Source organism: Polyodon spathula, chromosome 11, assembly GCF_017654505.1.
Source record: "Polyodon spathula isolate WHYD16114869_AA chromosome 11, ASM1765450v1, whole genome shotgun sequence".
In the NCBI taxonomy this organism is placed as follows: domain Eukaryota; kingdom Metazoa; phylum Chordata; class Actinopteri; order Acipenseriformes; family Polyodontidae; genus Polyodon; species Polyodon spathula.
Genome location: NC_054544.1, coordinates 13,533,445 through 13,557,468, shown reverse-complemented (window position 1 = coordinate 13,557,468; position 24,024 = coordinate 13,533,445). Strand labels below are relative to the sequence as shown.

The following is a 24,024-nucleotide window of genomic DNA, read 5'->3' as shown; positions in this document are numbered from 1 at the left end:
GGTTTCCATATTACCCCATGTCCGATGACTGTGCATTGCTTCCACTTGTTAATCGTCCTGTGCTCCTGTTCCAGGGTGACTCTCAATGAAAAGGACAGTCTCATGAACGCTGAGAACCTGGGGATTGTGTTTGGTCCCACCCTGATGCGAGCGCCAGACCTGGATGCAATGGCATCTCTCAATGACATTCGCTATCAGAGACAGGTGGTGGAGTCCCTGATAAACAATGAGGACATTTTGTTTTAAAAAAAATAATAAAATAAAATTTAAAAAAAAAAGTGTACTGAACTCAATGGATGAAGGAAATATTTTTTTGTTAAATTCAGCTTTGAGGCTGAAATGTTACAAATGTTTTTTGGGTTTTTTTGCATAGCGACTTGAAAAGGAAGGAACGTTTTTTATTATTGTAATTTCACACTCCAATGGCCTGTATAAGAGAGACCTTTTTCCCCTCGCCCCATTACTGGGTGTGGGTTATGTATTTAAAGCTAACCTGTTGCATGACTGACTCCCCATTTTTGTCGGGGGTTGTTTTACAGAAATGGACCAAACTTGGCGGAGTTTCTTTATTTTGAATAGGTGTAATTCAGCATGTGTTTAAGTATGTGAAGTCTTAAAGGTTGTGACTTTGCTTTTCTATTGTCCTGTGAATGTAGTTCATATTGCAATATGGGCAAATTTTGTGAAACACTATATCTGGATGTTACATATTTACTGTATTAAATTCTTTTGCCCTGCCCTGTGTTTGATTTGTTTTTCATATATATATATATATATATATATATATATATATATATATATATATATATATATATATATTATTTCTTTTTGTTTTGGGTCAGGCCTCAGTCCGGAGAAACAATTGTCTGTGTACTCTGTTAGAGATTTGAGTACACATTCTAAAAACATAAACCAAACGTGTTATCTATATATATATATATATATATATATATATATATATATATATATATATATATATATATATCTATATATATATATATATATATATATATTTTCAGTACATCTCAACAGTACATCTCTTTCAGTACAGCAGACACCACCCCCAACATAGAACAGATAGCAAAATTCTAAAGGTAAAAACAACTATTTATGTTTGATAATAGTTTGAGTACAAATTAGTTTATATGATGTATAATAAGTTAAAACCCTGTCTGAGCAGCTTGGACCTAAACTGCAAGATATTTCATCTCTTATACAATGAGAGACAACACACAGACAACATATTAGCTTATGCAATACAATACCATATATTGACATCATAACACAGGCAATGTATTTATGTATTGAACCACAAATAAGCCTACATCCTTTTACCAGCCTTGTTATTGTATTCATATGAAATGGAGATATACTTATTTTTAAATAACAATACTTGCCTGTATATGCTTTCTGTTAATAAAGATTGTTTTGATGCATGTCATTCCATTGTTATTATATATTCCCCCAACACCTTCATTCCCATTGCAGGAATTACTAAAGAGGCATTAAAAAAAGAAAACAAATAAGACTAGTGATCAACCACCATACATAAAGAGGTCTTTATTTGTACAAAAATGAAAGTGCTTTCTAATATATTTGATAAGCAGGGTGTTTGCTTCTCCTGGGGGTAATCTAGAGTCTTTGAAATGACAGTCCCATTCCCTTCCATGCAGAGGGGAGGTCTTTTGACAGCACACCAAGCAAAACTGCATGCAATTAGATCAAGCTGAGCCAGCCAAGAACCATGTACACGTGGAATATCCCACAGACATAGGCTGCCAGCATTTTTGAAGCCGTTGTAAAGCCTATTAAAATGTTTTTTTTTTTTTTTAATCTACCATTGACAATTTTGGAAACACTACCTTTTAGGTCGCATTATTGAAAGCTATCGGCACAGCAGGAGTTGGCCTTTTCATATCTGGCTACTTGTGTTTAATTTCACACTGCTGCTCTGCAAATAGTTTAACTCTTTTGATGTGTCTGTTAACAGTAGTGCAATATTGCATTGCTTCATATATCTTTTATTGAAATACTGAACCTTGACTTACTTTCTTATAATTAATATAGCATAATATTTTACTGGCATCATTGGTTATTTCCGCTGTATGTCACATCTGGAAATAAATACTGCATTCTGCATTCTTGTTTCTTTGCCTAGACCAGTTCCTCTAAGCAGAGTCGATTATAATTTCAGGATACACAGCAACGTTTCTGATTTACACTGCAAGGTGCTCGGGCAATCCTCTCTGTGCTTGTGATAGTTTCAAACCTGACAACGAGGAATTTAGACCATGTTTAGGAAACATTATCTCAGGTCGCAGCTGCCAGCTTGCAAGTTATTTTAAAATATCCGCCAGTCTACAGTGCTTGTGTTTGCTTCTAAATCTGACTATATCTCATTCAACTGTCTGGCTTTTTACTCCACTCTGTAAATTGAATACATTGAGAAAGACTTCTAGCTGAAACATTGGTCAAATAATTTTGCAAACTTGCTTTTAGCATTGCTACAAACACTTCTAGATAATGTGGGATAATATAATTTGTTTAAACTCAGGGATGATTGAAATTGACCCCCCTGAAATAGAATTCCTCAGACCATTTTGATATGCATCTGTAACATGTTTAATTAATTCCTACCATCAATCTTTTAAAGCTGTTAAATCTATACGAAAACCTGCAACACACCACTTGTATAATATTAACCAGAACCACAAAGCAAGACCTTCAGATGGTAATACTCTGCTCTTGCATTAAGTACCTTATAGCATACAGAAAAAGTGCCTACTTCATTTTTCTTTGTTTAAAAACAATTGCCAATGAGAACCCATTCATATATCTTGTATTCAAAAAGTGAGTTCTTTATTATATTCTATCCATTATATTCTATTTTATTTCATTTTATGTAAACTGTGACATCTCACTGCATAAATGATTTATTATTTTTTGTATCCTTTCAAATGTATACTGTAATAGCATATTGCAGCAAAATTAAAAATAAAGTAAATCTACTCATTAAAGCATTTTGTATAACAATGCAGTAGCATTTCCCTTCAAGTAGATTTTGTTGCAGATGTTAAACATGTAGAACCTGGAAGCTGGAAACCTTTTTTTATAGACTTTCCATATGTGCTGCCAAACACTAATCAAATCTGACAGGCTAGGATTAGTACATTGCTGTAAAGATACATATGCTCTGTCTCACTGTCTAAACCTAGTCAAAGCAAATCAAAACACGTGGCTAGAGATTCAAGTCATTGTCACTTCAAAGGCTCCTTTGATATTGACCGGGCTGTAAATTATTTTGGAATAATCTCTTTATTTTGTTATCTAAACTGAAACATTATCTAATATGCTCTGGAGATAATTGTTGCTAAGGCAATACAATCCCACAGTTAGCCTTCTGGCATCTTTGTGGGGGGAAAACAATGAATGTAATTGCATTATACATCCAAAAAGCTGACCTGCGTATTTTTAAAGGTGTAGTGTGCCATATCGTTTTCAAAATGTTTTTCACATATTGTTGAACAAATGTCAACCCTAAAGGATTTCACTTTGAAAAATGTCAGCAGTATATATTTGGCCAAAACATTAGATTTTCTCTTGCAGTTACCGCAAAATTTGTATTCCTTAGGATGAGCACACTGAGAGATGTTTGATAACTAAAGGGCAAGGAGCTTCAAATGTCCTCCTCTTTCTTAGCTATTTATGATGTTTAAAAGCATCCTAAATGGTTCTGAAGTCTGTTGCTTCAATACTGAATTGTAATCATTTGTCTCAGAACGATGTGGCATTGTCTGTGCCTGTGGAATCTTTGTTGACAGCTACATTGGAATACTTCCTGATTCCAAAGAAATTGGGTGAACTTTCTATTGGATCTTGTAGTAATAAAAGTTGAAAGATTACCACATCATGTGATTTCTTTAGAATCCAGAAGTCCTCAGAAGGAGTCAGGCACTACAACAACAATTCACATTTCCTTAGCGTATTTATTTGTGAATGCCTGCTGAAGGCTAATTCTCATATATAACCACAGGATAAGAATTTAAATATGACATGCAAACAAATGGATTACTTCATATGTATTCAGACCTCTCATTCTCAGAATAATAAAAGTATTTAGAATGTGTTTGCCATGTAAACATAATTATGGACAACAATGGATTGACAAAGCGGGAGTTGTTTCAGTAGCATGGCATCTTTGTTCATGATCCCACTGATACACCAAATAACCTACATTGTAACAACCATATATATTACCATAATAGATTTACTGGTGTGGCTCACTGACCTTCTGTCATGGGGTATCAAATATAAATATACACTGTATCCTGAACACTTGATTACAATGCTGGCTTTCCACAAGCATCTCTTGCTAGACTGACACATGTTTATAATGCAGCTACTAGACTCCCTTCTCTAAATTCTGTGATCACACCACTTCCATTTTGTATTCACTGCCCTGGCTTCCTATTCATTTCCAGTATGATTTTAAAATTCATTTTAATCTATGTTTGACTGAGCTGGAGGAACAATTTCTCTCTCAGGTGATCCAGAAACCAATCAGGAATGCAGTATCCCTGATGGCTTTAACTCAGGCATTCTCTGAATATATTGTTGTTGTTTTTATCATTTCTCCTCTGCTGTACTGTTGTATTGTTCAGTACTATACTATAAATTCTGCAGTACAGAATAAAATTATGATTACAATGATGCATAGCAAAAATACAGACAAAAAACATATGTGACGATTGTACAGTTGTAGCATATTATTTTCTCCAGCATTTCTGAACAGAAAACAAACATATTTGATTTATTTGTTATCAGTTCATGCACCAGTTTCTGAAAGGAGACAAAAATGCAAAGCACATTTAGATTTCATGGCAGCTCACATGCTGGGTACAAACAGTTTTCTAACATTAATATCATTCTTCTGGCACTGAATAAACCCAATGGAGATTGTGCCATTGTGTTATATGCAATGGAATCTGGTCTATATTTATTGAAATGTATCCTGGTGACCTACATTTTTAACGATTACATGAAAAGGGTGATCCTTCTAAGCCCAGTCTTTCACATGTGTAGACCTAGGCTGCATCAGTAGGCTCTTTGGTGCCTCGCGGGCGGCATTTCCTATCAGAAACCCACCAGCACATTTACACAATTTGGTTTGTGAAAATATTTGCTTAGCAGGGCATTCGGCCAATTATAGCAATGAAGAGAAAAAGAAGTAATGTCCCTGCAGGGCATGGTTACAGATAATCGTGAACATAGGAGGTCTGCAGCATTGAGTGGAGACATGGGGATGGCCTACTTACAGATACAGCTGTGTGCCTCTGTAGCATTATACCAAGGTCACTCATTTCTAATTGTGTTATCCCAACTGTATGCTGTGGACAGGTTTAAAGGAAATGTAGTTCTCCATTCTGGAATTGTCAATTTGCTCTAAAGAAGATGGATGGATTGATGGATTAGTGGGTGACAGATTTGCTAAAAGCTAACAAGGAAGACACAAATTGAATTGCCAAGATTCATCTTTCCCACCCCTTAGATAAACATAAATCATGATAAAGGGGGTCTGCTTAACATGATTAGCCTTCCTCATATACACCAATGAGGCTTCATCTTCGATCTTAATACCACTTCCACTGAGAGCACTGCATTGGGCATATGTGAGGGAGGAGGCCTGGGGACTGGGGTACTCTTGGGGAGCCTAGTCTAAATGTGTTTGTTACATTGCTGGTTGATTTATATCATATCCACTGTTTATTTACCGTATTACTTCAATGTGGTGCCACGGCGTTTATTTTAAATTGATCAAAATGACAGCGGCCCTTAAACGAGGGCGGCCTTTTTAATACTACTATACTTTACAAACTCTGCAATATTGTATTACATTATTTAAGCCCATTCAGAAGCGGCGCTGTAAGAGGCTCTGCTCTGCAGCACTACGCTCCTGTGGGTTTTTGGGGCTTGAATACAATACATTTACTGACAGTTAACGAGAGCCTATTAGATGAGAGTTGGAAGGTCAGGCAGTACTGTACCAGCGAATCAGGAGTGTGCATTGGTTGCTATGGGGCGGGACAAGAAGAGTAGATTCAACGGTAGTTGGGTGTGATACAGTTGTTTTTCTTAGCGAAAAATATTACCTCTGAATATCGATTTAATTTCTGTTAAAACTAAAATATATCCTATTCGGTTTTATATATATAATGATTTCCATTACATGAGAGTAGATGTTGAACTTCATGCTGACTTGAACGCGGCTCTCGCCAAGATAAGCACCAACGAAAACGTAGCTTTGCAGTAAACTAATGTGATCCATCTGCATCTCCATCCATTTGCATTGTTTTCCATCTGATTATATATTTACCTGCTTGTTTGTAATTTCTCTAAGAAACCGAAACAATTTTCTCATAGATAGTAAGCACTTATTTATTTCATATATAATTTGACAATTTGTAAAGGTCAGAAATCTGTACACTTGCTGCTAGTCCACTAGAGGGCACAGGCCTGATGGTGCAGTATGAGAAGCCAAGGTAAATGTATGCAAATACGCCTTTGTGTAAAAACTACTGTATAAATATATCAATTTGGAAAATATAGTTTAATACCAAATCCTCTAAAGGACTAGATGTTGTGCAATATGACCGCCTCGTTAGCGCAGTAGGTAGCGCGTCAGTCTCATAATCTGAAGGTCGTGAGTTCGATCCTCACACGGGGCAGTAGTTTTTGTTTTTTGTTACTTTAAAATAACAGTAATTTATTGTGTCTTTTGTTTTGTATTGACTTAGCAAATGATTGAAACAAGGCCAATGATTTAGTAGTCTAATCCATGTAAACATGTTGGATTTTGTTCTTTTCATAATTTTTCTTTTGTTTGCATCGAGTCTCGCAAATGAGGCTAGTTATGGGGGTCAAGAAAACAACGCGGCGTGATATATATGACGATGTTGCTCCAAGAGCAGCAACCAAGTTCAATTGCTTGGTCCCTTTTTTCCCACTAATGCTGAAAAAAAAGCAAAATATGAAACGAAGCACGGTGAAGCACTGATGAATGTGGCGAAGCAGTAAAAAAAACAGGGTGCTTAGCATTTGTAGCAATACAGTTCCTGCTTTGAAACCAAATCATTATTCAGAACAGCACACATTAACACATACTTATGGAAATAAATGTATTACCACAGCTGTGTTAATTTTTATTACATGCTGGAGTGATTAAGCCTTTAAAACATTTGGTAAGCTTCATGCATACCATTATCATGGTCTACCAGATATATCTATCTATCTATCTATCTATCTATCTATATATATATATATATATATATATATATATATATATATATATATATATATATATATACTATTTGTTTCCAATTTGATTTCTTTTGGTATTATTGTTATTTATGTTTTTGTTTTTTTGCATGTGTATTTATCTGAGGTATGAAATGCTATTAGCATTACATCAACCCTGCAATTGAACTTGAGTAGTCATACCCTCACCTGTATAGTATAGTATGTTAAAGTTAAGGAAGTGGACGTGTCAGCACCTCTTCTCCAGTAACTCTCAGCTGTCACTTCATAACACAGATGGTGTAAAACAATAGCGCAATTTCTCAGCAGTCATCAGACCCACCAGAATCAAGAGGGACAGAGTGGACAGTGACTAGCTATTGGTTGTGCTACAATATACAAATATATATGATCAGATTCAAAAACTAGACAGAAACATCAATGAACAACAGTTAACTGTGGAAATGCGCTCTTTAAGTTTTCTTTACAAGTGTTTGATGGTGTCAGTCTCTTTAACAGGTATGTGGACTTTTTACTTGTCTAGTTAACTTTACAGTTTATTGCTTGACACAGCATATCTCAGAACTGACGTTCTTTGCATGCAATAACACGTATTAGTTATTCTCACTGGTGGCTTGCTTTTTTTTATAGAAAAGTTAACCAAATGTCTTGATTAATTTTGAATGACCAAATGTAAAAAGATCCATGTGAACAGTGTGTATGAGGTAGCACAAACAGAGCAATCCATGTGAATGGTGTGTATGAGGTAGCAAAAACAGAGCAATCCATGTGAATGGTGTGTATAAGGTAGCAAAAACAGAGCAGTCAATGTGATTGGTGTGTATGAGGTAGCAAAAACAGAGCAATCCATGTGATTTAAACTTCTGGGCCTACACTAATAATGCATTCTGTATACTGTACTACATTTGCTTAACTGTTAAAGTTTAGGTAAAATATTTGAAGTTTTTCAATTCAGTTACTATTTTTTTCTCAACAAAATTCCTTTAAAGTTTTGGTGAAACAAAGCTAAATGAGTGCTCTTGACTGACAGGTGCATGTGTTTCCTTTGGCTATTTATAATCCTGTTTAAATTCACTGGTGTGGGGAGAGACAGTCTGTGTTCAGAAAGTTCTTCTCCGTCATTTAAAACATCTAAATGAGAATCTTGTTCATCTCGGTAATTTAAAACATCTAAATGAGAATCTGAAGGGATGTTCCTTTTACAAAATTATTAATCTCTGCCTGAATCTTTGCAAACATTTGCAAAGTCTGGCCTAATTGCAGCCGCTGTTGCTTTAAAACTTCCTGATGAAGGTCACCCAGGATTTGAAACTGGAAACCTGAGCATTTGGTCTGTCGCGCAGCGGAAATAGCAGATACTTATCTGTGTAATACTTGAAATCGCTGGCATCGGCATCCCTTTGCCTTTCAGCTGCAACAGCTCAGTCCTTTGGCTCATGCAAGAGTATTATAAAAAGCAATACAGTGAATTGCAATCATCATGCAGAGGGAAGACACAAGATTACATCAAGGGAAGATTGTGCACATCGATATGATATAACTATACTTTGGAGGACCATAATTATGAATATTCCTGTTCCTTTTAATATAGATCTTTCTGTTCCCGATATAGGAACAGGCTTGCTAAAATCTAATATCATGGCATGAAAAGAGCATCCACACTATAATGCAATTAAACACTAATACTGTTTTGTACAGTTCCATTATAATTTCCTGCAGTTGGAGGACTACAGTAATACATGAACTGATATTGATAAAGAAGGTTATCCTACCTATAACATTTTATTTTTTGAAAGACTGTAAAAGCTTTTTTGTAGCACTGTACAACCCACACGTTAATTTTCTGCTTTATATTAACGTTAAAATGACTATGCCAATAAAGAACAGTGCCTTCTATTTTCTGTTCTGAATGCCCCTTTGTCTAATCTCCATTCGTGACCCCTAGTCCTTGTTTCTTTGTTCAGGTTGTCCGTATCCTCTGTATCTGAAAAGTAATCATTTAATATATTTGCTATTTTTTTTTTCTTCATCTATGATTTTGCCATTTGTATCTCTTAGACATTTAATCTCCTCTTTGAATGTTCTCCTGCTGTTGTAATACTGGAAAACCATTTTGGAATTGGTTTTAGCCCCTTTAGCAATGTTCATTTCTATTTCTCTCTTGGCCTTTCTAACTTCTTTTTTGACTTCCGTTTGCAGTTCCATGTAGTCTTTCTGTGTACTTTCTTTTTGGTCCCCTTTTAACGCTCTGTAAAGTGCCTTTTTCGCTGAATTTTTTTTTAATTGATCGATTAAACCATTTTGGCAATTTAGTTTTGCATTTAGATTTGTCTACTTTAGGGATGTAATTGTTTTGTGCCTCAAGTACTACATTTTTGAAGAACAGCCATCCTATTTCTGTGGATGTTTTCTCTATTTTACTCCAGTCTACTTGTTTTAGTCTCTGTTTCATACCTTCATAGTTTGCTTTTCTAAAATTGTAAACCTTAGCTTTAGTCAGCCACCATCATATAGCACAGTAGTCACTGGAGAGGTAAATAGTGCAAACCTTTAATCCAACCTCTTACACTTCACCCGATTGAGATCACTCGATTGACTGGGACATTATCAACCAAAAAAATCATCCCATAGGAATGGGCCAGTAGGTACCTACTAGCCTCCCAACTGGTAGAGTAGGTCTGGATCAAGCGCTTTAATGGACATCGGATGTAGTAGCCACTAGAGGTCACTAAGCGGCATTAAAATAATTGTAAAAATTACTTTAATAGTAATACATTTAGGTTTAGGGTTAGAGATTACATTGGGGTATACATTAGATTTAGGGGTAGAAGGTAGATTTAAGGGTTAGAAGACTAGTAGGCACCTACTGGCCCATTCCTAGGTGATGAATTTTGCTTGAAAACGTCCAAAGGAATCAACTGATATCAATCAGATCGGCTGTACACTTCCACAAGTTTTACATGGTGCTATTCCTGTGTCTCCAGAATATTAAGCATACAGTAGCTGTTGGGTATACTTGTGCAGATTTTTAAAAAATCTATGGGAAGAATACAGCTACTGTATTTGTGATCTCTTATAACATATTTAAATCATTATGACTATTATTTAGCAGACACATTTATCCAAGGCAATTTACAGAGATTAGGGTGTGTGAACTATGCCTCAGCTGCAGTCACTTACAACAACAATGTATCACCCGAAAGAGGAGCACGAGGAGGTTAAGTGACTTGCTCATGGTCACGCAGTGAGTCAGTGGCTGAGCTGGGATTTGGAACCACTGGACCACACAACCTACTGTTGGGTTAATAGCAAAAACACTGGTTAAATGAAACAAACGACAGCTCTTGTTACATCAATGCTTCTTTTATCACAATCTTAAATAGTGCTTGTCATGCCACACTAGATTAATATATTAATAAACCTCCATTAACTATAAGCATATAGGTTTTAGAATTGCAAAACTGTTTGTGTTAAACATTAATATAGCCCTTGTAGCATTTTTGCATGTTTGTAGTTAATCAAGTTTGCTGCTTAATTATTATCAGTGAAAATGTTATTGCTGTAAAGCTTGTATATGTGGTCACCTGTTGTTACCAGCCAATAAATCCCAGAACATATATTTTCTTCCAATACTAGTGAATGACAGAATAATTTACATGCATACATGTTCAGTCTCTTGGTCAAAAGTTTTAGAACACCTCCATTTTTCCAGTTTTTATTGAAATTTACGCAGTTTAATGTCTCAATGTACTCTGAAATTAAAACATAGAACAAATAAACAATTGGAGATAAAAAATAAATCATGGAATCATTTTGTTTAACAAAATTTAATCTAAATTTTTGACTCATCAAAGTAGCCACCTTTAGCAGATATAACAGCCGAACACACTCGTAGTGTTCTTTCTACAATAGAAATTAAATATTGTTCAGAAAGTTCTACCCAAAACTGTTGCAGAAGTTCCCACAAATGTGTTGCACTTGTAGGTTGCTTTACGTTCACCCTTCTGTCCAGTTCATCCCAAACCAGCTCAATGGGGTTTAAGTCTGGAGACTGTGCTGGCCATTCCATGATTTGAAGCCTACCGTCTTGTTCTTTTCTTCTAAGATAGTTCTGACATAGCCAGGAGGTATGTTTTGGGTCATTATCTTGCTGTAGGATGAACCCCTGACCAACTAGGTGTATACCAGAGGGTAATGCATGGCACTGCAAAATGCTGTGGTAGCCGTTTTGGTTCAGGGTGCCACTCTGTGCAAGTCACCGACTCTGGATCCAGCAAAAGAGCCCCAGACCATCGCGCTTCCTCCTCCACGTTTGACAGTTGGTGTCACACATCAAGGAACCATCCTTTCGTCTACTCGATTGCGTACAAAAGCCCTGCGTGATGAACCGAAGAGTTCAAATTCATCGGTCCATAAGACCTTCTTCCAGTCTTCAGTAGTCCACTGGCGGTGCTTCATGGCCCAGGCAAGCCTCTTTTTCTTATTTTGCACTCGACCTGTCAAACCTGCAGCTCGAAGTCTTCTCTTCATAGTTGAAACTGAGACTCGCTTACTTCGACCAGTGTTAAGCTGTGCTTGAAGCTGTTGTCCTGTGAGCCGCCTATCTCGCAAGCTGTTGACTCTCAGAAACTTGTCTTCTCATTCTGTTGTGGCTTTGGGTCTGCCAGACCTCTTCCTGTCAGAGTTTCCTCCAGTTTCCAAGTGCCTTTTGATGGTGTAGGAAACTGTACTCACTGACACCTTGGCTTTCTTTGCAATTTCTCTAAAGGAAAGACCTACACTTTTAAGGGTTATAAGGTCTGTCTGTCTTCCTTTGTTAATTGTCTTTTTTCTCGCAATTATGATAGCAATATACTACTTCCTGCAGTACAATACTGTCCAAATAATGCTTAAGAGGGTGTAGTAACACAGTCTGTTCGAACACTGCTTTTATACAGCCAGAGGGTTTGTAACTAATCAACAAAAGTTGGGACACCTGTAGGAATTGTTAGCATCAACTTTCAAGGCTTAATTTATTTCCATTGCTGCAGAACAGCTATTAGTTGTTAACCCATTACTTGTTCCCTGAAAAAGGCCTTTTTGTATAAGTCTGAAATGTACATTATTTTTCAGTTTTTGGTAACCTAAACCTTTTTTTTTAACCTGTGGCAGTTTACCGCTTTGTAGCATTTCAGGTTATTCACTGGAACTGCTTAAATTTCAATACTTCTGACCGGTAGTGTGTATAGATATATGTGTGTGTGTGTGTGTGTGTGTGTGTGTGTGTGTGTGTGTGTGTGTGTGTGTGTGTGTGTGTGTGTGTGTGTGTGTGTGTGTGTGTGTGTAAATCTAGTGTGGCATGATAAGCACTATTTAAGATTGTGATAAAAGAAGCATTGATGTAAAAAGAGCTGTCGTTTGTTTCAGCTGCTCAGTGCGTTCTTGTTGTATAATAGATTTGGGAATGCACAGTACAAGCATCTCAGCTGTTTGCACAGTTGTTGTTTCACATCAAAGCAAAACTCTTTCATTGAGGGGGTGCATTTCTTCCACTTAAAATAGAACGTTACCCCACCATGAAAAACCAAGCTACCTTCAGTTGTACTAAGTATCTATACAGTGTAATCCACTGAGTCTAAAGGGCTTTGAATGTTTTGTTCTGCTTCCTTGTTAAAATGTCTGTCGAGTTTCAGTTGTGCGTGGGCTGAGTGTGGGTTTGAATTCAGCACTCAAAACTTTTTGCACATGTTCTAAAGCACAGAAAGAACGTGACAAAATGTATTCATACCTGGAGGGTTTAAACTGGCTCACTTGTATGTAATAATATCCTGGCTTTAATACCAGTGGTTCATTTAAGCTGTAATTTGAGTGTCACCTCTGATTACTTGAACAAAACTATGGCGCTGAGGACAAAAAGTGCTGCTTATTTTAAAAAAGCATCTGGTGTTTTATTTGGAAATTGTTTTCTCTGGGTGGATAGATATAAAGATAAAACACATTTCTGTGTTGCAACCAGGCACTGGGTATCTCCAAACTGAAAAGGACAGGAAGGAGTTCTTATTGATGAGCCAGACACATTGAGAGAGTTTACTATACAGTATGCTAGATTACACAACTTTGGACAGGAGCATGTTCTTGGAAACTGTGTTATGTTTCTCTAAGGGGAATCCACCCCCTAATCTCAAACTGTTCATTTAAATAGCCGTCTCGCCTATGCCTCCTTGTCATTTCTTTGTCTGGTCCTCCTCCTCCCCTACCTCCACCTTGCAGCTCCTGACACTGGATTTGAAGATAGACTCTACCTGTAACAGAGCACCATTCAAATGAGTTCAGAGTAGATTCCAATCCCTTTTACAATGTTGCCTCACTCCAGGTCAATTACTGTTATCATTCCTAATAATCAAGTTCAGCTAATTTATTTTGCATTGGTTGTGCAGTTAATTGCTATTGGGTTTCTCTTCAGATAAACATTTCACTGTTGTTGCAGGGATCTGCCAATGGTAACTGTATCACCTGTTATTCAATCATTCTGTCTTTGCTTGGTGCTTGGTTAGATTATATTTAACTTTGTATAGCGCCTGGCATATTGGCAGCTTTTACAGATTAACATCTGAGGAGCAGGTGATATAATGTGTTAACAACATCTTGCTTAGGAGGGAAGAAGTCTCCAAAACAGTATTGTCATTGCATTATAAAAAATCTAAAAAGTGAATTCAAGAAAGTTAACAAAGCCATCTTAATTTTATATTCATCAAATTTAGTATTTACTTTCCATTTCTGCTAATTCAAATTTAAAAAACTATTGTAGATTTATTTTTATTATGCCAATGTATGTAAAGGGTATCCGACAAAGGCGCTTCAATTAAACAGGGCTTTTGCCTTTCAATGACTGGGTTTATTTCTGTGTGTTATAGGGCTGGTCCAATGTTCCAATCATGAGACCCGTTTGGTGAAAATGCTCTTCGCTGACTACAATAAACTGGTTCGTCCAGTAGACGATCACCGGGACGCTGTCGTCGTCGTAGTCGGGCTCCAGCTGATTCAGCTCATCAGTGTGGTGAGGAGAATCGCTTCTCTGACAAGCTGGGCTGTTTGCTCATCACACTTAACACGGTGCAAATAATTCTTAATTGTCTAACCTTTTATCAACAGGATGAAGTGAATCAGATAGTAACAACCAATGTGCGCCTGAAACAGGTAAGTTAAACTCCTAGTACTTCCTGAGGAACCGTACAAACACTAGACAACATACAATAAAAACAAAGTGAAATACAATATGTAAAACAGACAGATAGGTGTAAATAAAAGGACATTCAGGTTCTTCTGTACCTTATAACCCCACATTGAAGAGACATACATTATATTTCACTGTAAGATAGAGCATGAATGCGGGATAAAATGTGAATTATTGTTACACACAAATTGTATACAAACAGTTGATGGTCACATTAGTTAGAGGTCAAAGCTCTGCTATAGATATTGGTAGTGAGTTGAGAGAGTGTCACTCTTATGCAATATAAATTAAATGTATTTTCCCACTGTTTATGTCATTCGTTTAATCCTGAAGGAATCTGGAGCAGTACAGATATATGGACTTTGTGGTTTAAGGTTAACGCCTATTAACTCTTGTTCCTTATTTAGCAATGGAAAGATGTTAATTTAAACTGGAATCCAGATGACTATGGTGGGATTAAAAAGATTAGAATCCCTTCTGCTGATATCTGGCGCCCTGACCTGGTTCTTTACAACAAGTAAGAATGCAAACATTTTCATTGAAAATGTAGCTTTTTAAAGGTATAAATTAAATCTAAACGAATTACAGAATTTAGTAGGAAATCACGTGTTAATGTGTTAATACGTTTTTTACTGTGAAGGGAATTTAGCTACCATTAAAATTAGTGCTTATGTATGTATGTATGTATATTATTATTATTATAACAATCCATGACATCCTTATGGTGGTTACTAAAGTGCACCTGCTGATATTAACCCTTGATATCATGGGTACTCTTGAGACCACACACTGTGTGAAATGCATTGCCACGCCTCCCAGACTGCCTGTCCTAGAAAACATTGCCTGGTGCCACTCTCACCAAGCAGTTCCTTAGCTTTCTGCTGAAGAAATGAATGTTGCTTGTTTTTATTTATTTCATGGTGGGTAATTAAATGTCTCTGTAATTTTGAGGAAAACACTCATTGGACAGTACTTGTGCACAAATTACACACTGCGATTGAGTTAGATCTCCAATTCCAGTACAAATAAAACTGAAATTCAAGTAGTTGTCTTCATATTTCCTTAATTTTGCAGGGTTAATAACGGTTCTATGTTTTTTACTCACAACATCTCTTCGCTGCTCTTCAGCCCTTATGGATGAACTTGTTGAAGGAAGTTCTGTGTCATCATTCAGTGGTTTTTGTTATTTTGATGCTGATGGTTGAATTAAAAATGTATCCATATCTGGCATTTATTGTGTGTGTTTCCAATGTTTTTTCCTCTGCTTTGTAATATATTGTGTGCCTGCTGAAATGGCTCTATTACACCATACGAGAACATGTTACGTAACCCGAGAATGCGTTAATTTCTGCAGGTGCTTATGACATGCTGAAGCTAATAGGTTTCAGCGTGTCATAGGCATGCAAGGAAAATAACATTCTGTTCTGCATTCTGTGGTTTATTTTTGGAGGACCCCTTGAAACCTCCTCAAGGCCCTCTAGGGTGCCGCGGACCCCCGGTTGAGAACTCCTGGTCTAGAACATGCTGCACCTCTCTGCTCACTTACGGCAGTCCTAACTATGAAGATGATGATTTGAATTCCTGTCATTGCAGTGCTGATGGTGATTTTGCGATCGTTCATGAGACTAAAGTTCTTCTGGAAAGCAACGGCATGATCACTTGGACGCCTCCAGCTATTTTCAAGAGCTACTGTGAGATTATAGTGACACACTTTCCATTTGATCTGCAAAACTGCAGTATGAAGCTGGGAACCTGGACGCATGATGGCACATCAGTTATAATCAACCCGGTAAATTAATATTTTATACACTTTAAATTGAAGGAACTAGGAAAGAGAAGTGTCCCTGCTAAAATTTATCCACAGTAAAGAGCTAACTTAACTGATAAGCAACATGAACTTCCCTACATTGACCTACAGTGTCAGTCATCTAATCTTGGCCCTGTCTGCACAGGTGCTCAGTGTCATTTGTAAACCCCTACATGAACATGTCACCGCTTGCTCTGAGTTGCTGATCATGGCTGGCCACCTGCAGGGTGTGCCCTTTGAGATCTCGCTTGGTTAGGAAGGAAGATAGTCTGAGGAGAGCTGGTCTCATGGTGATTCAGTCACCCCCTCTGGTCAGGTGACTGACAGGCCTGGGCCTCTCCACCTGGGTTCAGACACTTGGTAGCATGTAGTGCTGTTTAGATGAGGCACCGATGAGGAAACATTGGAATTGGAAATGTCAACATTTTTTGTGATACCCAATATTATAAGTTAAAAATGTGTCATGTCTAGGGTGTCTCTTATTGTGTAAAGGTTTTTTAAACTGTATGCAATGACGTCTCTTATACATTACACCCCACGGCACACACAACATATTAACCTATTATAAAGCAAACAAATGAGATTGGACTGAAAATGTTCATTCTAAAATCTCTCTGAATAATTTGTACAGGTCTACAGATGTTGTGTTGTGGTTTGACTGTTTATTAAAAACATTGAAAAAATAAGTTTATAGGATGAGTCATTTTACAAAAGGTAATTTTGGCAAATACTGTTATTGGTTGATTTCTGATTTGGGATTTATAATTGGAAAACACTTAAAACTTGCCTGCAATTGGCCAGTAAGTGAGTAAAACCATTAGAAGGGTGAACTAAAATTCATTTATTTCTTCCAGGAGAGTGATCGGCCAGACTTAAGCAACTTCATGGAAAGTGGGGAGTGGGTTATGAAAGATTACCGCGGCTGGAAGCACTGGGTTTATTACGCCTGCTGTCCTACCACACCTTACCTGGATATCACCTACCATTTCCTGATGTTGCGACTACCTCTCTACTTCATTGTCAACGTCATCATCCCATGCCTGCTTTTTTCATTCCTGACTGGCCTGGTATTTTATCTTCCCACAGATTCTGGTAAGCAGTTTTCCCAATTGCCATCAAGTAAAACTCTGTTTTATCAAATCTCTTGTCTTATCCATAAAATCCAGTTCACACACTAACTCCCAGCATGGTCTTAGAGGGCACTCTGCTGCTGAGGATGCTGTATTACAGATGAGATGCTTTACCATGGTCCTGTCTGCTTTGTCTGCTGAACAAACATTAAAGATGCCCTGACATTATTATTTAGAGGAAGCGCAGGAGTGTTAATGAAAAAAAAAAGGGAACTGCTCCAACTCAAGTCTCCCAGCTCTGGCTTAATTTCTTTCAACCACAATAAATGGGGACAGGGTATAAATGTGGAACTGTCCTGTAATGTATCTTATGTCCATTTGTATCCTCTTTTCTCATTTTGCTGGATGTATAATGCATGGTCTATTTACTTTGCTACTACTGCCCCAGGATACCCCTGAAATCAGCATTTGCGTCTCTGTTTTTTCTCCTGGTTAAATACATTTCCACAGAGACCCTAAAAATATGTAGTTATAGACTGATGATCAAAGGAAGCTCTAGAGGCAAGGTGCTCCTTTATACAAGGCGATGGTGTCAGGATTTTTATCTTAGGACTGCAAGGGTATTGGAAGGAGCCCAAAGGCTCATTTAATTCCATTATCCTAATGAGTATGCACTGTATCCAATCAGCTATTAACATTGACATTGAAGCCACTGTGCTCCGGGGTGAGTGCTTGTATATTATACTGCAGGAGTGCTTTAGAGGGTTACAAAGAACAATCCAATAAATAACACAGTCACTGGAAAGCTAAATTTGTGTGCACGGTCCCACAGGAACCTTGGATTAACCAAGGATTGTAATTTGCGAAAATGTGTGACGTTATCCCTTTTAAAGGACAGGCATTAAGTGCTGCTCGTTTCTAAAGCTGTGAAAGAAGTGGGTTTTTTGGGGTTTTTTTTGTCTGATGTCGCACTATTTTTTGTGATGATTTTCTGTTGTTCAGAAAATGTATAACAAAGAAACGAATCCTGAAAAAAAGGGTGACTCCTATGTTATCGCTCTCCTCTTCTTTCAGACAACCACTTACCCCTTTTGGCCGAGGAGACGTCACCCCTTGCCATGTACAGTTCCGTTGTAGCCATTAATTTTTTTTGACAGCAGTTATAAATCGTCATGGTTTCCTCTCCTGACAGGGTTACAGCAATAACACACTGTGCAGTTCGGCTAATTCAGATACACTGCAGCCAGGTGCTATGAATGTATTTAGGCTTCCTCTGGTCATTATCCAAAAATAAATTCATTTTATTGATGCATGGGGCTCATTAAAGTATGGCTCATTCGCACCGACTGCTGTTTACTGTCTGCTGAGTGATAACTAGCATCTTGTCTTTTGCTCCATAGGTGAGAAGATGACCCTGAGTATATCTGTCTTGCTGTCCCTGACTGTGTTTCTTTTGGTTATTGTGGAGCTCATTCCTTCAACCTCCAGCGCGGTGCCGTTAATTGGGAAATATATGCTGTTCACCATGGTGTTTGTCATCGCATCCATCATCATTACAGTGATCGTAATTAATACCCACCACCGCTCCCCCAGCACTCATACCATGCCACAGTGGGTACACAAGGTGAGTTCAGCAGGCCCCAACTTGGTTTCTAGCTCCTTTTTCTGCCTGCTTGTGAGGGATTATTTAGCAAAGAAGATAGTTAAGGAACCACTTTGCTATATATACCTATGGGATAGAGCCAACACAGGCCCGACACAGCTTCTCTCCTTTACTTCCTACAAATACGTATTATTTAGTAATGTTACTACAAAAAGGGCAGATTTCTTAGCTCTTATGAAATTCTTCCAGAATCTTGTTTTCTGTGGTCTGTGTTTTCAAAAGTCCAACTACGTCTTTGACTGTGGAAAATGAAATGTTTAAACAGCACAGCTAATGTAAATGTTTTTGCATGGCATTACAAGCTGTGGGTTTGCTTGTTTGCTCAGTCACTGTGAATGTTTTACGCTGCTGTTGTGAATCGCTAAAACAGTAGTTTCTATTTCACTGACAGTTTTGTTTTGACAACTAATGATACATATTTTGCCTCTCAATTAACTGCTTCAATGTGATTAAACTGGTCACTTAAGGCGGTACAAAAATTACCTGTTAAAACATCAATATAATAAATATATTCAGAAATGTATAACCCTTACTGTTAAATTGATCTAAACAAGCGACTCTTTAAGTCCCTTTAGTGTATTTCGGTCTGTAGATATATGTGTAAAACAACAGGAGGAATCTTAATTATGTTAGCACTCACAATATTAGATACACCACTTTTTAAACCAATTGAATAGACCCTAATTAAATATAATTGAGACTGATCAAATCTTTGAGTAGCATGGGGTTAGTGTTACATGTATTTCTTACTTTGTTTTTATATACCTACTATATCATTTGCAAACATTATGATGTTCACAGGTGGTATTGGATGATTATCTTTAAAGTAATTTTAGATAACAAAAATAATTCTATAAATCTTAGACATTTTGCACTTTCTTTAGCTAGATTGGTTAAAAGAAACATGCTATAGCCTGTAGAATACAAGTATGTTACATGTTACACGTGATAGGTGGTACTGCTTTAGGTTAAAGGAAGATCTCCATATTCATGCCTTAGTTTTGTTTGTTTGCACTTGTACTTTAAGGTCAGTTTACTTAAGGAGTGTCTTCTGGGTCAAAGCAAGTTACTGTCTGCAAGCATGTCAGTCAAAAGGGGAAGCATCTGATTGGTTATTGACAGGAAAGAAGCCAGTGAAGGGGTGGGGACAATTTCACGAAACGACCCAGAAAATGCAAGACAGTCTAACAGCATGGCTTGTAAACAGAGTTTTATTTAACCAGGTAGAGTAACAGATATCATGCTGTGAAATTAAAACACATACTTGCTATGAAATTATTTTCTTTCAAAGCTGCACATTTAAGACCTATTGTTTCATTTTAAGTAATGGGTATAGCTATATGCAGTTCTACTGTGCTGAGAGAAAAACGTGTAACCATTTCTTGGACAACAGCATCACCTACTGTCTACAACCTGAAACTGCTAAATAAGGAAAAAGAACACATTTAGACAAACAATTTTTACATATCCAACTGAAAACCACCAGCAATAAACGCCTGAGTGAATGAAATGGTACAGTACCTGCTGAAACAAACATTACCATGCCCTGTTATTATTATACCGTGGTATACAGCAGTTAACCTTACTTTTTGTTTTTGATTCATTTTACAGATCTTTATTGACACCATTCCAAACATCATGTTCTTCTCCACCATGAAACGGCCCTCAAGAGAGAGACAGGCAAAGCATTTCTTTGCCGAGGACATTGACATCTCAGATATTTCTGGAAAACCTGGTCCTGCCTCTGTCACTTTCCAGTCACCACTCACCAAAAACCCTGATGTGAAAAGTGCAATAGAAGGAGTCAAATACATTGCAGAAACAATGAAGTCTGACCAAGAAGCCAATAACGTGAGACTCTTCTGTTTCAGAATAGCAATAATAATTATTAATTTTTTAAAAATGATTATGACTTAGCACACAGTATCAATCACAGGCCATATTAATACTCTTATGATATAAGCATGATGATGTTGTGTCTTAGTCATACTTATGAAATATTCTGCAGCCTTTACCTCTTCCTTTATATATATACATTTCACTAGATTTTACAGTCATTAAACTGTCAAGGTATCATCAGTTTCCATTATATTACCAACCTCAGCTTGAGAGATGCAGCTGTCCAGCTCCACCACCATACATTACTGTGGGACCTGGTTTGTCACAGAGCTGTCCTGCCCATATTCAGATGACCCGCAATTGACTGTAGTCAAAAAAGTTCAAACTTTGAATTGGTCAGAAATTGTCCCAGTCTTTCCCAATATTTCTGCAGAACATTTGATTGGTTTTGGGTTGTCTTTTGATATAATTTGTTAGCAATTCTTCTTAACGCCATGCTTCAATCTTTCTTTACAGGCAGCTGAAGAATGGAAGTTTGTGGCAATGGTGCTTGATCACATTCTGCTTTGTGTCTTCATGTCTGTCTGTGTCATCGGGACATTGAGTGTGTTTGCTGGTCGTCTAATTGAACTCAATCAGCAGGGATAGGAAGGCTGGCATGGTCAAGCAGTTGGGTTAATGTAAACTGAATGTGATCTATTTAAAAGGTCTACTTGTGCATGGAAATAAACATGTTTAGATACTACGTTAGTAAACAGAAAAATACACACTTAAAAGTGTTAGTGTTGTTCAAAAACTGTGCACAAGTTCATGCCAATATGCCTTCACATACTATATCAATCCACAATGATCTCAAAGGAAGGTTATAATTAACATGCAATTACCTATTTGAAATAAATGACAATTATAAAACACTGACTTAAAAGACTGCTACAGAAATCAAATATGTCATCTGAAAAACTCGAATGCAAGGCAGCCCTGAATTAACTGCACAAAACCCGTACAGCTGCCAGTGCATTCAATGCTTTAACACTGTCTTCTCGTAAAACGGTGGCACCAAAGATGTTGATACCTGTCTCTCTCTCTCTCTTTTTTAATGTTTCTTTTTTTTGTATTTACCAAAACAGTGATGCGATGTTTAATGAAATACTTTTACCTATAGCACACACTGGACTGTCAAAGATTATTGTTCAGCCTTGCCTTGTAATGCAATTATCAAAACTGATCTTTTTATACAAGGGGACAAGGTTTTTTATTTATTTATTTTTAAAACAATTTTAGATAATACTGTAAATTATAATATTGCTTTATAAACACCCTGCAGGTGAAAATCATTTCTGCTTGACATTGTAAAAGCTTTATAACCGTCACAACGGATTTTCTCTATAACGGTGTATGCAGTGATTATAACATGTTATGACGTTAATGTATTTTTTCATTTTTATTATGGTTTCATGAAGGTACATATTGTGGACGTCAAATAATGTCTTGCTGACAATAACATACGGTTGCAGGACTCACTACTGAGTCGCTGCTTCTGTGGGCATCTTTTAATGTCACATTAAATCTGACAACCAACGTAATTCAAAACGCATTTCCTGTGTTAATACTACAAGAACATTGGGGGTTTGGTCCAAATGAAGTCAACTAAATTTGCTACCTGTTACTTTGCACTGATTTGCACTGTGTTCTGTGCATACAGATAAGTCATATTTGAAGAAAAACCTAAGAAATAAACTTATTCAGTAAACTAGCGTCTTCAGTAAACCTCGCTGGTTTGTAAGCGTGCACGTTTAAACACGTTTTCACACGTTTTCTTTGGGACTTTCCCCGCGTTGGACACAATAAACCGCCAAACAGAAAACACCTACGAGCTGTGAAACTACAATAAGCAATTAAATTATTATAATTGTGATGCAGCCGATTTCAGAATCAACACTTTTGTTTGAAAGCCTACTTTTCCAGTGTGCCCTTGCTTGTGTGCTGTTTTGTTTTTCAGTTGTCCCGCGTTATACCGACCCCCTTTATAACGGCACTCTCGCATACCGCCAGCTATTCTCTGAACAAATGTAACCAGTATAAAAACAGTGCTATTTGTACCAGTTATATCACCAACCTGCTGTCCGCCACCCGCCACTTTCCCAAGCTAAGCAAACGTAAAGCATTGTAGTTTCCCCGCATTGTAGCGCCTACGAAATAACCATGACCTATTAAAACAACAAAGTTATGCAGTTAACCTTTGACTCGCTTTTCTAATTCGTACAAAATGGCGAGTCTATCCTAAAGTTAACACCAAAGCAAAAGACACAAATCTGCATGTATGCATCTGAAAATAAGAAAGCATGGCATCACAAATGTTTTCTCGCCTAAGTGAGGCATGTACTGGTAATCGAAGGAACAATCGGAGACATTCTAATGGATTAAAAAATACTGGTTAAGCTTGATGGAACGGGTCGATTTGTTTAACCTGAAAAAGGCTTGACGCAGTCTAAAATAAGCGACTTTTTATAAACCATAGTAAATGGTTTATAATAGTAATAGGTTTGTTTACGTGGATGTTTTGCACAAATAAGGCTGGCTTAAACTAAATCATCAGTTTTGTAAAGAGCAGAAGTTGTGTTTTTTTTGTTTTTTTACTTTTCGTTTTTAAAAAAGTGTTTGCCTGTACATATTCAACTTTTTTTTTTTAAAAAAGAATGCTGTTGAGCTTAAATTGCTTTATGAAATAAATAAATGGCATCGTTCAATGGGGGTAGTATTGAGCAAGCTTACAGTCCTGACACAAACACTAAAGTTTAAATGACCAGTACAGTTTAAAAAAAAAAAAAAAAAAAAAAACAAAAACAAAAAAAAAAAATCTTACCCTTTTTTGTTTTTCTGGAATTATTGTTTGGGTGATTTGAAACTAAATGAGTGTTTTATTTTTATTTTTATTATTATTATTTTTAAGTGTAAACTGCGCCTCAAAAGTTACCATGTATGTTTCATACAGATCTGAAAAGATGATAAAACGGCAGTAAGACCTACTGTTGTGTTAATAACTACTACTGTAGTTTTTAAAAAAAAGACTACTGTTTTATTAAAATGATCTGGAGATACTGTAATTGTATACCTAAAA

At 36.9% G+C, this 24,024-nt stretch overlaps 2 protein-coding genes and 1 non-coding gene across 3 annotated transcripts in view; all 3 read left to right on the top strand.

Annotated features, from left to right (window-relative positions):
• LOC121323686 (N-chimaerin-like) overlaps positions 1-737 on the top strand; it is a 47,220-nt gene extending 46,483 nt beyond the window's left edge. Inside the window, 1 exon segment of the mRNA XM_041264880.1 lies at positions 75-737. Coding sequence (XP_041120814.1) covers positions 75-246 — 172 coding nt within the window. The 3' untranslated portion in view covers positions 247-737.
• Positions 738-6,652: 5,915 nt separating this feature from the next.
• trnam-cau lies at positions 6,653-6,725 on the top strand. Its single transcript has one exon. It is a non-coding gene; the product is annotated as a tRNA-Met (tRNA).
• Positions 6,726-7,583: 858 nt separating this feature from the next.
• Positions 7,584-23,574, top strand: LOC121322635 (acetylcholine receptor subunit alpha-like). The gene is made up of 9 exons (XM_041262812.1): positions 7,584-7,812; positions 14,208-14,350; positions 14,446-14,490; positions 14,935-15,044; positions 16,121-16,316; positions 17,189-17,426; positions 18,805-19,028; positions 20,679-20,918; positions 21,423-23,574. The coding sequence occupies exons 1-9, from the start codon at positions 7,758-7,760 to the stop codon at positions 21,552-21,554; spliced, it is 1,383 nt and encodes a 460-aa protein (XP_041118746.1). The 5' UTR covers positions 7,584-7,757; the 3' UTR covers positions 21,555-23,574.
• The last annotated feature ends 450 nt before the right edge of the window (positions 23,575-24,024 follow it).